Consider the following 15,777-nt stretch of genomic DNA (forward strand, 5'->3'; position numbering starts at 1 on the left):
TACAATGGGCAATAGAAAGGGTGGATCAGAGAGTGTCTTGGCTTGTAGTATGTGTTCCTTCCTTTCTTTCTCTCTCTCCTTTCTGTCTCTTTCTCTCTGTCTCTGTCTCTATCTATCTGTCTTCCTCTTTCCCTGTCTTTCTTTTTTCCTTCCTTCTATCCTGCCATCCATCCATCCCTTTATCTCCTTTATGTCTCCCATCCATCCCTTTGTCTTCTAACTGTCTGACTTCCTGTCATTCTTCCTTTATTTCTTCCATCCCTTTATCTCCCTTTCCTTAGAATCATAGAGTTGGAAGGGGCCAACAGGCCATCTAGTCCAACCCCCTGCTCTACGCAGGATCAGCCCTAAGCATCCTAAAGCATCCAAGAAAAGTGTGTATCCAACCTTTGATTGAAGACTGCCAGTGAGGGGGAGCTCACCACCTCTTTAGGCAGCCTATTCCACTGCTGAACTACTCTGACTGTGAAATTTTTTTCCTGATATCTAGCCTATATCATTGTACTTGTAGTTTAAAACCATTACTGCGTGTCCTTTCTTCTGCAGCCAATGGGAAGAGCATCCTGCCCTCCTCCAAATGACAACCCTTCAAATACTTAAAGAGGGCTATAATGTCCCCTCTCAACCTCCTTTTCTCCAGGCTGAACATTCCCAAGTCCCTCAACCTATCTTCATAGGGCTTGGTCCCTTGGAACCAGATCATCTTCGTCGCTCTCCTCTGTACCCTTTCAATTTTATCTACGTCCTTCTTGAAGTGAGGCCTCCAGAACTGCACACAGTACTCCTGGTGTGGTCTGACCAGTGCCGTATACAATGGGACTATGACATCTTGTTATTTTGATGTGATGCCTCTGTTGATATAGCCCAAAATGGCATTTGCCTTTTTTACCGCTGCATCACACTGCCTGCTCATGTTTAGTTTACAATCCACAAGTACCCCAAGATCTTGTTCACACACAGTGTTACTAGAAGCGTATCCCCCATCCAGTAGGTATGCTTTTCATTTTTCTGACCCAGATGCAGAACTTTACACTTATCTTTATTAAATTGCATCTTGTTCTCATTTGCCCATTTTTCCATTGTGTTCAGATCTCGTTGAACTCTGTCTCTATCTTCTGGAGTATTTGCCAGTCCTCCCAATTTGGTGTCATCTGCAAACTTGATGAGTAGTCCCTCCACCCCCTCATCTAGATCATTAATAAATATGTTGAAAAGTACCGGACCGAGCATCGAGCCGTGAGGTACCCCGCTACTCACCTCACTCCAGTCTGATGAAACACCATTGACAACAACTCTTTGAGTGCGGTTCTCTCACCAATTCCCTATCCACTTAACTATCTGAAAATCCAGATTGCAGTCCTTCAATTTATAAGGTCTTTTATAAGGTCACACTCAGAACATCATGGGGAACCTTATCAAAAGCCTTCCTTCCTTCCTTCCTTCCTTCCTTCCTTCCTTCCTTCCTTCCTTCCTTCCTTCCTTCCTTCCTTCCTTCCTTCCTTCCTTCCTTCCTTCCTTCCTTCCTTCCTTCCCTCTCCTTTGTCTCTTTCTCTCTCTCTGCCTCTTATCTCTCCATGTCTCTTTCTCTCTTTGTGTCTTTCTTCCTTCCTTCTATCCTTCCACCCATCTCTCTCTCATCCATCCCTTCCTCTTCTCTTACTTTCTGTCTCTCTTCCTTTCTGTCTTCCATCCCTTTATCTCCCATTCTCTCCTTCCTCCCTTCCTTTTTTCCTGTCTGTTTCTCTCCTTTGTATCTCTTTCTCTCTCTCTCTGCCTCTCTCTCTCTTTCTCTCTCTCTGCCTTGCTTTCTTCTTTCCTTCTATCCTTCCAGCCATCCATCCATTTAGCTCCTTTCTTTCTCCCATCCATCCCTCTCTTATAACTTTCTTACTTTCTGTCTTTTTTCCTTTCTTTCTTCCATCCCTTTATCTCCCTTTCCTTCCTTCCTTCCTTCCTTCCTTCCTTCCTTCCTTCCTTCCTTCCTTCCTTCCTTCCTTCCTCTCTCTGTCCTTTCTGTGTCTTTCTCTCTCTCTCAGACTCTATCTCTCCATCTCTCTTTCTCTCTCTGTCTTTCTGTCTCCAGCAAGGGCTCTCCCCAAGTCTGTGGCGCACCTACAGGCCTTCCGGGCCCCATGGGCAGCTCAACTCATGGGGCCCCGCAAAGGGAATGTAGAAACCTGGGGAGGCATTTCCCTCCCTCTGCCCCCCGCACGGCTTTCCTCCTGGTGCCACCCCGCCCTTACCCGTTCCCCGGCCAAGCTGCCATCCCAGGCCATGGCGCACTCCTTGACAGGGCCTCCTCGTGTGGTGTCGGTTTGCCACCCTGGCCAGTTGGCAGCCGGGCTCATCGCGCCGGTCCGGAGTGAGCCGACGGCTTTCCTTCTGGCAGTGGGCGCAGAGGCCAATCAGAAGGTGCAAAGCGCCTTTTGATTGGCCCTTTGAGTTTTTATCCCGGACTCACCCCGCCCCTTTCTCCTCCTACTTACCCTTTACTCTTTTATTTATACCACTCCCGCGGAGCGGTTTACAGATTATGTTGCAATAACGTAAATACTGCATGATAAAATGTTTGAAATCCTAAAATCAGTTTGCTACAATATCCTCCGCCAAACACAATGTGGAGAAAGATAAATTAAAATTCAGGTTAATCTTAATTAAATTTAGATTCTTTGCATGCTCCAATAATCCAATAAAAATTTGTACTAAAACACCCCCCTTCTTTCTCTTCCTATGCCCACTCCCTTCATCAATATGCTAAAATGGTTCAAGATGCTTTAATATTAACTCACCTGCATTTAAAATACTGTATTCCTTCATGAGTACCATTATGTTTTCCTCTTTGATAGTTGTCCCATTCTACTCCAAGCCAAGTTCCTACCATAAATATAAACATTGACTTATTATTGTAATATTCAAAAGAAATTGTGTTTAAATATTCAGAATAAGTTCTTGACAATTAGAGCAGTTTCTTAGTGGAACAGGGTTCCTCGGGAGGCGGTGGGTTCTCCATCTTTGGAAATTTTTAAACAGCAACTGGATAGCCATCTGACAGAAAAGCTGATTCTGTGAATGTTCAAGGGGGTGACAGGTTACAGTGGATGAGCGACAGGGTTGTGAGTGTCCTGCATAGTACAGGGGGTTAGACTAGATGACCCAGAAGGTCCCTTCCAACTCTGTTATTCTATGATTCTATGAATGTTGTCTTGCAGGCCCATTGAACTTTTGACAGCTTTGTCATGGTCTGTATATCGACTAGCAACTCATTCCAACAGGTTGGAGCCAGGGTTATTAATTACGGGTCAATTTTAAGGTACTGGTATTAGCCCATAAAGCCATCTGTGAGTGCCTCTGGAAGAAGACAAACTCTCTCAAGACCAACATTTGGTTCTTCCACACACTAATCCTGCCAATCCTTTTATATGGATCAGAAACATGGACTTTACTAAAACCTGACATAAGCAAATTCGAGACCTTCCAAATGTGATGCCTGCGGCAGATTCTAAATGTCTCTCTATGGCCTATAATGCACGGCTGCTGAAACGGCGGCATGGAGAATGCGGAGGAGGAAGAAGCGAAGGAAACCGCTTACACACGGGACGGAAGTCAACAGCAGCAAAACCCAGAGTCTCCAATTATGCATGTGGCTACTCCGGAGCCGCTTCTGGTTGCACCCTGGTCCCGGAAAGCTCCACTTTCTTCCGTATCTCGCTAACTCAGCTTTTTCGGCAGCGTACATTGACTCTGCACCCGGTTGCTGCCTGCAGCGTGCATAACTGGTGATTTTAGCTGCCGCCATTCCACCCTGAATGCGGACCTTCCACTCCATGCATAATGGGCCTATGTGATCATAATCAAAATGACACAATTTGGATAAGATGTGACAACCAGCTGCAGCTTAAAGAACCCGAAAAGCGCAGACTGCAATGGTTTGACCATGTCTGTAGAATGAACACTAATAGACTGCCTCATCAATTCCTCTGGCGAAAATGACCACCTGAATGGAAGATCCAATGACTGGCTGTCACATATCTAGGATTCTGTGGCATAGGGAGTTCCCTTCTTTTGACTCAGAACAAACAAAAGTCTTTATTGAAAGTATCCGTAAAGCATGGCAGAAATCTCAGGACATGGCAGGAATATAAATTGACAGAGACAAGGAGTCATGTCCTTTTCTAGAGCTGGGACTTTGGGAGGGGGGAGAAAAAGAAGAAGAGTTGGTTCTTATATGCCGCTTTTCTCTACCCGAAGGAGTCAAAGCGGCTTACATTCGCCTTCCCTTTCCTCTCTGCACAACAGACACCCTGTGAAGTGGGTCAGGCTGAGAGAGCCCTCATATCACTGCTCGGTAACAAGTTTTATCAGTGCTGTGGCAAACCCAAGGTCACCCAGCTGGCTGCATGTGGGGAAGTGCAGAATTGAACCCAGCATGCCAGATTAGAAGTCCGGACTCCTAACCACTACACCAAACTGGCTCTCTACACCAAAGGGGTTCACATTGGAGCAGCCTTTGATCTTTAGGCATGAACTCTGGAGACACCTAGTCCATTTTTCCCCTGGAAGCTAGGAAGCCTCCTGCTGACCATTTGTCTTTCCCTTGTGAACCAGGGACATTGACTGATAAGACAGAGCTCCCTGCAAGGGGGGGGGGGGGAGAAGTGCTATCCTGCTATGATTTTCCTAAGGAATGCAAAGGTGGGGAGGGAATCAGAGTGCAAAGAAAGGGGTTGCTAAAGGAGAAACCAAGCCTCCCGGATTCCCCAGGAGAACAAAAAGATCACCATGCATGGGCCAGAATGCCCACACTGGTGGCGTCAGGGCATCGGGGAAAATCCCCGATTATGCACGCCCCTGCCACCAGCGCAGGCATAGCCCGGTACAGGGCCACAGAAGACCCGTGTTATGGAAACGCGGGAAGTTCTGCAATCCCGGGATACCGTGGGCACTGGCAGGTGCTTGGGTGGGCCGGCGCTGTGCATAACCGACAGCGCTGGACCTTTCGGCCTGCCCTCCCCGACCCACGGTGTCATTGTACGGACACCACACGCCCTGCGAGCTCCAGGGAGTTGCGGAGCCAGCGTGCGCATCCCCCTGCCCCTGCTGTCGTGTGCGGTGGGGACTTGGACCCTCCCCACTCACCCACAGCCGCTGCCGTTTGTAAAGTTCCTTTCGGGCTTCCCGGCCCCAGCGCACAGCGCGTGTGTGCACACTGCCCTGGGGTGGCAGCGTACGCCGGGAAGCCTCACCCCCGTGCATACACGGGGGCATCCTGCCCCAACGCAACAGTGCAGCAGCCGCCCGGAGTAGCAGCCGCCGTGCATAATGGTTCCACGTGACACTGGTGCCAAAGAAAACATGGCTTAAGCATATCAAGTAAGGCTTTGGAAACCACATGGCCAAACTACTGCCGCCAATTGCCAAGAATGGAAACATATTATAAACAAGGCAAAACCTACAGCAGCATGTTGGCTGAGAGGACAACCTGCTCCACCAATCACCAGCTAAAGGATAAAAAGAAAGAAGACAAAAGCCATCCGTGGTCTGGGTTCTGTGTATCTGAGATGAAAAAGAATGCATTTTTTTACCTGCTGTAGGAGGAACACTGCCAACATAGAGAACAGTTCCATATTCTCCATTACAGAGGATTCTTCGTCCCACTGCATCAGGAGGAATGTTGCTGGTCATTGTGAAAAAACAGGAGTTCAAAATACTTCAAGGACCTAAAGAGTAAACAGAAAGGGTTTTAAATTACCATGAAAATTTACGTGAATTACAGGCAAAGTCAAGCTTCTTAAATATTCTGACAATGGAACAAACTGATAATGCCTTGGTATTTTAAAAGATATACAATATACACTAAGTACAAAAAATTGAAGGCAGCATTCTGTGCATAGGCTACCAAGATCATCACCTTCAAACAATTTGCTTACTCCCAATTCTTTTCATCCAGGGGAAGTCAATTCCTTAGAATAAAGGCAAACAAACAAGAAATAAATACACAAATTGTGTATTAATATGTTTTTTTAAGTGAAAAAGAAAGCATTTCTCGCAAACATGATGCATTCGGCAAAATATTTGGTCATTGTTGTGAAGGGACAGCTGAAAATATGCCTTGAAATAATACACAACCTTGTTTGTGAGAGACAATTCAAGGAATTCTCGTGTCTCTCCAGCGAGGTAGAGATGGTCAGGTTTTTAGTGATGGAAACAAGGGAAACAAGATGCCCTGGAAACCCAAAATGCTATTTGGATAAAAATGTCCAAGAAACAAGGCAGATGGTTTGTAATTTCCAGCTCAGACATCCCAAAAAAATTTTTTTGTTTTTTGTTAAATCCTTATCACAATTTGGGATGACTGGTCAGTAGTGGTTTGGTGAGAAGTATTTAGCCAAATACACAAAAGACTGAGTGGGACTCCAAAAACAGCACAAGCTAGAAATGAATGGCAAAACAGTCAAATACTGCCTCAAGGTTCAATGTACAGCAAATAAAATTTGTATCAAAGGAAATATACTTATTATATGTTGTACACAACAAAATAATTAAAAAATTAAATCATTGGGGCTGATAATAAGAGCGGGTCGTTCCCATCCTTGTGAAATCTGGACTCCTCCCTGGGGCCAACCATCCCCCTGGATTTACAACTTCTTAGTTATAGCCAAGTTGCAGCAATCTGACTGGAACTGTTTGGCCTATAACTAATTTAAGTGGCCAAGAAAGCTTTTCCACAGCTAAAGTTTTCCAAATGTAACTGAAGCAACAATAAGTTTTCTAACTGCTGAAAGATGGATAGTAAATTCTGGAGAGTGTACACTTAAAACTGTAATCCTACGGTCAGGATTATAAAAATGTCCTACTATTTTGTTGAACACTTTCAGTATAGTCAATTTCAAGTATAAACCATTGTGCTTGTTTAACAATTTCCTCTCCAACAAGAATATATTTCACTGCATTTTTGCAATGAACAACTAATGCATTACAGCCTTAAATGCTTGTCCCTTTGCCCTGATATAAGCAGATGCTATGGCTCCGGAAAGTCTTTCTCTTAATCAATGTATCTAGTTTACTAGAGAAAACAGAGAAGGCATTTGAGATCTCATCTGTCTTTGATGGTGTTATATTTCCTTGATTGGCAGCTTAGAGTATTTGATAGTAGTCATTTTAGAAAACCAGGTGGCATGGAGTACTTTGACTAAAGCACAGCTGTGTTTGCTCCTGGTTTAATCAGACCTTGGCACAGTGATCCACAGCTTAGTTACATCTAGATTTGACTACTGCAATGTGCTCTGGTTGGGGCTACCCTTGAAGAGTGTTCAGCAGCTTCAGCTAGTGTAGAATGCTATGGCTAGACTGCTGGTTAAGACCAACAGGAGCACATGACCCTGATACTACGGCAATTATACTGGCTACCAATCTGCCCCTCAGCCCAATTTGAGATCTTGGATTTCATCCTTTAAATCAGGGGTCATCAACCCTCGGTCCGCAAAGGCCACGGTACCGGGCTACCGCCAGCCACGCCTGCCTTCCCCTGCCGGCAACAAGAAGGAAGGGAAGAGGCAGGTGCAGCCACCGGCATGGCGGTGACGCAAACGCGCATGTGTGCTGTTGCCGCGCATGCGCGTTAGCGCCACCTGGTGGCGAAAACACGCATGCACGGCAATTGCGCGTGCGCGTTTTCGCAGAACCCAGGCCGTCGGCTCTTCCTTCACTCCGGAGGCGGTCCCTGACCTGAGAAAGGTTGGGGACTGCTACTTTAAATCTCTAAATGGTTTGGGGCTGGGGTATCTGATGGATTGTCTTCTCCCATACATCCTGGCTCAAGAATTAACATAACCCGGAGAGGCCCTCCTGACTCTCCCACTAATCAAAGAAGCTCATCTGGTGGACTTCTGGGGAAAATGGCAACTTGAATGAGAACTTTTTAAAGGCTTCAGACATATCTTGCCATTGGGCATACTTCACTAGGACAGGAGACAAATTTATTTCTCTGTCCTCACCTCTCCCCCATGAGGGAGACCTAACTGACTGGTGAACCCATGGAGGGGCCTGATTTATCAAGCTCCACTGGGTTTAGATAATATCAAGGGAAGCAGAGAAAAAGTAGGTTTTTGCAAGCAGTCATATGTCATCTTGATTCTGTTTTTTTTTTTTTGGCCTCTCTTTTTAAAAATAACTCTGCAACCACTTGGATCATTTCTAAAGATTATAATGTTAATAACATATCATGGTTTAGGATATCATGCTTTAGGGCTGATCCTACGTTGAGCAGGGGGTTGGAATAGATGGCCTATATGGTCCCTTCCAACTTTATGATTCTACTAGGAATAAAGCCCATTTTAAAGGGGAATAAAATGGGCGCTAGGGCGGGTGGGAGAAGGCTGCGCAGCCCCTCCCCCACCGGCAGGTCTTCCGGAGGCTTCTCCCGGCCGCTGGAGTGGCCTGGCTGGGGAGGGCCGGCGAGGCTTCTGCCGGCCCCGGGCACTCCTTTGCTGCTGCGAAGTAGCGCCCGCGTCTGGCAGAAGCCGGAAAATGGCGGCGGTGGGTGGGGAAAGGAGCAGGGACGCTGCGTGTTCGACGCGGCGTCCCTGCTCCTTTCCCTAGTGGGAGGAGGGCGGCTGGAGGACTCACCGGGCAGGCAGCGTCTTCTGTCTGTGTGGTGACTCCCCAGCCAGGGCCAGCGAGGCTCGGGCAAGCGGCCAATGGCCGCTTGGCCTTGGATGGACACTCGGGGGGCCCAATCAGGAGCCGCTTCGCGGCTCCTGATCGCCCCCCCCCCCCGAGTTTTTATCCCGGACAGGGCCCGCCCTAACTCCTCCCCACATGCCCTTACTCTTTTATTCCTCCCGCTCCTCTGGAGCGGGGGGAGGGGTTTAAAGATGATTCTATGATTCTATGGAACTACAATCAACATTTGTGGGAACTATAATCACAGCTTAGAAGATCAGCAGGCTGCCAGCATTGTCCAAACTTACTGGCAAGAGGAGTTCCTCTAAAATTTTATGATCTACAAATCACAGATAATTACCAAGAGATTTATGATAGCAGTGTAAAGATAAATGACTGAACTGCATCTAAACACCCCTTTTATCCTCAACTTAGAGCAGAAATATAAACTGAATCAGACCAAGCCATCACACGCTTTTATTTCCATTTTCTTCCTGTTTGAATTTTACTTCATACAACTATGGATTAGACCAATGGGCATCTTTCTTTTTATCTTTTGATGAAAACTGGTTATTTAAAAGTTTTGTTCATCGGCCCCAGTATGACGCAGTAAAAGTTAAATAACACATACCCTGGGAGATTTGTCAAAAGGATTACCCAAAAGAAAGAAGAGACTTGTCTTCTTTATAATTATTCATTCTAGCTCTCCCTTTGAAACTTTTCAGTACATAAAAGCAAGAAGAATTTTGAACTAATTTTTATATTATTTTTCTTTCTGGCATCCGAGGTTACTCAGTATTCAGTGCTCTGGGAAACATAAACAAACAGGCTGGGTAGACCCCGCACTCCATTTTCTCTCTGTTTTTTTTTCTTGCCACCTTTGGATAACTTAAAATAGACCAGTGGGGTCAATATAGCAAAGAAATATTCCCCTTTTCAATTTTGCTGTCTTTCCCTTTTTTCCAATATTTATTTTTACAATAATTTTCTAAATTCTTACATTTATTTCCTCCCATTTAACTTCCTTTTTAAACTTTAATTTCCATAATTCTTTAATACCCCCTCCCCACTTTCCCTTTTATTTCTTTTCTTTGTTTTGTTCTGTTGTGTTCTGTTTCTTTTCTGAGGATTTTTGTTCCAGGTCACCTGAAATTCACCATCAATTCACTTAAGAACTGATCTGACCACAAAAGAGATCTGACTACAAAACTCACATATCCACTGCTTTGTGGTACTACAGGGACTTAAAAAACATGGAAAGCACAAATCCTTAATGCATCTTCAGTATTTTTGCATCACATCACCCAAATCACCATCAAATCACATATCTTGTACATGGTCACAAAAATCATGCAGCCATCACTTCATGGCACCACTACATCACAAAAACATGGTTCTATAGCATGGGCCCTCTTGGATTCTCTGTTTTTGCATTATGTTGCTGCAAACTCACCAGCAAATCAAATATGTGCATAGCCAGAGATTGCACCACAAAAATCATGTACCCACAACTTTGTTGCACTGTCCCATCACAAAACCATTGTTGCAAAGCACAGATTATCATGGAGCCTCAGGGTTTTTGCATTATGTTGCCCCAGACTTTATCATCAAGTCTCATATCATGTCCATATCCACAGACTGCATTACAAAAATAACAAATTCACAGCTTCTGCGCAACACGATGGTACAAAAACGTGGTTCCAAATCACAGATACTTGTGTGTCCTCAGGATTTTTGCTTTGGGAATCCCCAACTTCATCATTAAGTCACAAATCATGTCTGTAATTACAGATTTTGACAAAAGAGCAAGGATCCACAATTTCATCACAAAAACATGGTTCTGAAGCATGGATCTTCATGGTTCCGCAGGATGTTTGCATTACATCACCCCCAACTCACCATAAGGTCACATATCATGTCCATCACCACAGACTGTACTGCAAAAATCATGGATCCACTGCTTTATGGTATCTGCAGTGTGCAAAAACAGTTTCTAAGCATGGATCCCAGGATTTTTACATTGGGTAGCCTCAAACTCACATCAAATAACATATAAAGTCAATAGCTTCTGATCAAAAAAATCATGGGTCTATTGGTTTGTGATGCCACCTCAGCACCAAAATGTGGTTCCAAGGCACAAATCCCCATGGATACTCTTGAGTTTTACTTTTAGTCACTCCCAAATCATAACCCAATCACATATCATAGCCATAGTCACATTTTGTACCACAGAAATCTCTGAATCCACATCTCTGTGGATCCACCATGGTATGAAAATGCAGTTCCAAACATGGATCCTCAGAATTTGTTAGGTCACCCCAAATTCACTGCCAATTCACATATCATGTCCATATCCACATATTTTAATGCAAAAATCACAGGTCCACTGTTTTGTCATGTTGCCATGATGCAAACCCATGGTTCCAAATCATGGATCCTCAAGATTTTTGTATTGTTTCAGCGCACACCACCAATCACTTATAATCATATCAATAGATGACAACACAAAAATCAGAGATCTACTGCTTCTTGGCTTTGCCACATCACAATTATTTGATTCTGAAACATGGATCATCATGAATCCTCAGGATTTTTGCACTAAAACTCATTATCCAATTGTATTTATGGCCTCAAATGGCACTCCAAAAAAAATGGATCCACAACTCTACAGTCCTATCACAGTGCCAAAAGTATTTCCAAACCATGGATCAACATGGATCCTGAGGATATTTGCATTTGGTCAACCCAAAGTTACTGCCCAGTCACATATCATGTTCAATAACCTCTGGTAACATTACAAAAAATGGATCCACTGCTTTAAGACTGTGCCATAGCACAAAATGTGTTTTTGAAGCACATATCCTCACGGATACTCACATTTTTTTGCATTTGGTTATCCATCTTCACTGTTCAATCACAGATCATCTCTATAGTTCCATTACAGTGAAGCAATGCTGTGGTCCTCAATCATATGTTTTCCAGTTTTATGAGAGAAAAGGCCAAGCCACACCCCACTTTCTACATATCAATGCGAGGACATGTGAATGGATTCTGCTTTTGCATCAGATTTTGTCAGAACCCAAAACTAATTCTGTTTATTTATACCAGGGGTAGTCAAACTGCGGCCCTCCAGATGTCCATGGACTACAATTCCCAGGAGCCCCCTGCCAGCAAATGCTGGCAGGGGGCTCCTGGGAATTGTAGTCCATGGACATCTGGAGGGCCCTAGTTTGACTACCCCTGATTTATACCATTTATATACCATCTTTTCCCTCAATGTAAGCAAGTGGGTTTACATTTTTCTCCTTTCCCCTATTTTATGCTCATAACAACCCTGCAAGGTAGGTTAGGCTGAGAGTGTGTGACTCAGTGAGCTTCGAAAGCAGAGTAGGGATTCAAACTTGGGTCTCCTAGATCCTAATCCAACACTTCAAGCAGTATATCACACTGGTTTTCCAATACTTGGTGAGCAATGAGTACAGTATGCAAAACATGAAGATGTGTGTATTGGAGCTAAGTTTTTGTGCTGTTGTGGGGCCATAAGTGGATCTATGATTTTTGCAATGCAACCTGTGGCTATTGACATGGTAGGCAATTTGATGGTGAGTTTTGGATGACCTAGTGCAAAAAGTTATGAGGATCCATGGATAGCTACTACTTTTTTGCACTACTGGGGACTCATGAAGCGGTGGATGTGTCTACAATATAGTCTACAATATGTTGGTAGATTTATTTCATCTGTATCTGTAATTGGTATTGGTATCGGTAACATAAATAATATAAACATAAATAAAATGGGAAAGGGCTGGTGGGAGGAGTTGGGACTCATCGCATGCCTGATTGGCTGGCTCTCCAACGGACGGTCAATCAGATAGGCTATCCCACCCTGGCTGCATCCCCCTCCAGTTCCAGCCCACTCTACTCGACTGACTGAAAGACGTAGGGCAACCAGTGAGCATAGGAGCGTAGGAGGGAGGGAGGGCGAGACCTGGCATCTCTGGCATGTGGTAGGTGCAGGGAAGACCGCTCCCCGTGCAAGCACCCCCCTGCCCCTAAAAGGCCCGCTGCAGCGTTTCCTGGCCTTGGTGGGCCTGCTCGGGTCAGGGGGAGGGAAGGAAGTTTTGCGCCTATTGTATATATTTTTTACAACGGGCTTTTCTGCTACTTTGCCGCTCCTGTTTCCGGATCATGATGGGTAATATTTCAAACCCCACAATAAAACCCAATATAAAAACCATAAAACTCTTACAATACATGAAGACAGAATAAAATACCCTCCCACAACATTGCTCAACAGAGGGGCTAATAGGCAGCAGTAGGCGACCTCATTGGCTCCAGGAGAGGCCCAAACCGTGACTGTCCTGCCCTGGCTTCAACCACACTTGGCAGAAGAGCTCCATCTTGCAGGCCCCGTGAGAGCTCCTAGGGTCCTCAGCTCTCCCAGGAGCTCATTCTACCAGGTCCAGGTCAGAACTGAAAAGGCCCTGGCCCGAGGTTGAGGCCAGGCACACCTACCTCTCTTGGGCCGGGCATCTCCAGTTAATTCACACTTGTAAAGCAAAGTGCACTGTGGGGGGCATAAGAAGGCAGGCGGTCCTGCAGATATTTCAATGTTAAAATCATATAATTTCATGAGGATCCGTTTAAAATAATCGAGATCCGACTTCTACCGCCTGCCCTTCAAAGACCATCACTTTTGATATATAGACTTTCTGACACTTTCCAGGAAAAGAAACTGAATGCAAAGTCTTCAAGGCACAGGTAGGAAATTCCTTATCTTAATCGGCGCAGTCCGGCTTTCACCTTCAGCCTCAAGACAAGAAATGAAGCGACCAGTTCTTAGGATATGGAGTTGGGGGGCCGCCCCTGAGTTTGTGGAGGACAAAAAAATCCCCTCTCTCCCTACTCACCCCAGTTATAAATACTGTGCGGAGCCCTCCCCCCCCCCCCCGACTTTTCCCCTGGCGGTGGCGACTCGGCTCGAGGGCGGGCTTTGCTGCGGGGGAGAGGCGCCTCCCGGCCCTCCACGCAAAGCCTCCCCGTGGGGTTCCGGAGCGCCGTCCTTGAAGGCGCCCGGGGGGGGCCTATCCCCGCCACTGCATCGCCCCCATCCCGAAAGCGACGGCGGGCCTCGCAGAACCGGCCAGGCAGGAGCCCGGGAGGCGGCCTCGGAGGCCCTGCGGGAAAGGAGTTCGGCGGGCGGCGGGTTTACACAGCCAGACCTCGTAAAGGGCTTTGCCGGCGGCTAATCAGAATTTCTCTGTCCCCCGAGACACTTACTGTGTGGCCCCCTGAAAACCTCTGGCCGATTCCCTCGAGAATAGTCTTGCCAAGGACGCCGACGCCCCCCCCCCCCAAAAAAAAACCCCTCCGCTGCGCAGACGCCAAGGCCGAAGGGAGGAGGCCAGCGACGACGGCGTCCGCAACGAGGAGCGTGAGGGCGTCATGCCCCTTCTCGGCCAGGAGGAGGCGCTCGAGCGGCCCACCCGGCAACTGGGCGGGACACTGCTACTAGTCTTACTGTGGACTCCGCCCAGACCTTCGTCCCTCCGTCCCTGCCTGTCGTCCCCACCCCACCAGCAATTACCTCTGTTCTGCCTAGACCGCTTTGATGTTTCTGTAGTAGTGAGAATGACGTCACCTATTGTTCTTGGGACAAACACGCATGCGTAGGAGGGAGAACCTCAACCGGCAATTCTTTCCCCAGTGGGCGGGCTTCTAGAACCCCGCCCCTTTCCTCCATTGGCCACTTCCAATCGGTCTCGTCTCGAGTCCTCTTGCACAGGAAGCGCTGCAGCCTTTGTTACCATAACAGCTCTACGGGGACGAGATCCTGGCGGCCGAAGAGGTTCATGGGTAACAGATGCGCCATGCAACGCCGGGTTAAAAAACAATGTGGCCGTTGAAGGTATGGGAGAGAGTAAAGAGGCGCATGCTTCAGGCTTCCGGTTTTGTATTGGCTCGACATCACGAACGCGATTAGGTGATTTAGATTCAGCGAAACAGCTGGCAGTCTAATTGGGCTCTTTTTTCTGGATGCCTGGAAACTCACAACAGTGTGGACGATCTTCTAGCTTTTTAACTATGATTCAGCAAACGGCTGGCATCTCTATATCAGGTGTTCCTAATCAGAGTAACAGGCCACTTCCTTCTGCGTTGACCGTTCACTTTAGCATAAAGTAACCCAAACGATTGCACCGTGTAGCATTTTTAAAGTCCTCATTGACTCCATTGTATGACTCTGCCTAGATTATAACAGGATTCGCATTCAGTGGCTCCTTAACAAGAATATCATGGCCCCACAACAGCACAAAAACATAGCTCCAACGCACACATCTTCATGGATTCTCAGGGGTTTTGCTTTGTCATCCCAAATTTTGAAAGCCTTAAATCCCCTTCGACAACAGTGAGAAAATCTGCATTCTTATTCCTTCCTAATGAAGCTTTGACTACCCTGAAACTCTTGTCTCTTAATGTGTTAAAGGTAAATGTATCCCCTGTGCAAAAACCAGGTCATGTCTGACCCTTGGGGTGACGCTCTCTAGCGTTTTCATGTCAGACTCAATACAGGGTGGTTTGCCAGTGCCTTCCCCAGTCATTACCATTTACCCCCCAGCAAGCTGGGTACTCATTTTACCGACCTCGGAAGGGTGGAAGGCTGAGTCAACTTTGAGCCAGCTGCTGGGATTGAACTCCCAGCCTCATGGACAGAGCTTTCAGATTGCATGTCTGCTGCCTAACCACCCCGCACCACAAGAGGCTCTTAATGTGTTGTTGTTGTTATGTTGTTATGTGCGAAGTCGTGTCCGACCCATCGCGACCCCATGGACAATGATCCTCCAGGCCTTCCTGTCCTCTACCATTCCCCGGAGTCCATTAATGTGTTACTGGACTCCAAACCAGTACATATGAGGCACAAGCAGAAACTGTTTGGAAGTCTTATGCCTTGAAAACATATGGGGTCAGCCTAAACTGGCTGCAAGGAGGACCAACACAACCTCACACACCAACTCCCCCTCTCCAAAAAACATAAGTTTTTGGACCACTGGTCTACAAACATACTTTCAGTCTTTCCTCAAAAGGTGTTCAATGGGCACAACTGTTTGTTAAGATGAG

The 15,777-nt window shown here is 46.3% G+C and overlaps 1 protein-coding gene across 4 annotated transcripts in view; it reads right to left on the minus strand.

Moving 5' to 3' along the window:
* TBCE (tubulin folding cofactor E) overlaps positions 1–14,387 on the minus strand; it is a 49,528-nt gene extending 35,141 nt beyond the window's left edge. For 2 of the 4 annotated variants that reach the window (XM_077345676.1, XM_077345693.1), the window contains exons 1-3: positions 13,942–14,120; positions 5,583–5,717; positions 2,790–2,874 (exon numbers count right to left, since the gene is read on the minus strand). In XM_077345676.1, the coding sequence (XP_077201791.1) occupies positions 2,790–2,874; positions 5,583–5,682 (185 nt within the window). In that variant the 5' untranslated portion in view covers positions 5,683–5,717; positions 13,942–14,120. Of the gene's footprint in view, positions 1–2,789; positions 2,875–5,582; positions 5,718–13,941; positions 14,123–14,248 lie in introns of those variants that run through there. The other 2 variants (XM_077345684.1, XM_077345702.1) reach the window with 2 other exon arrangements.
* Between the last annotated feature and the right edge of the window lie 1,390 nt (positions 14,388–15,777).

This window comes from Paroedura picta, chromosome 1 (assembly GCF_049243985.1).
Source record: "Paroedura picta isolate Pp20150507F chromosome 1, Ppicta_v3.0, whole genome shotgun sequence".
NCBI classification, from domain to species: domain Eukaryota; kingdom Metazoa; phylum Chordata; class Lepidosauria; order Squamata; family Gekkonidae; genus Paroedura; species Paroedura picta.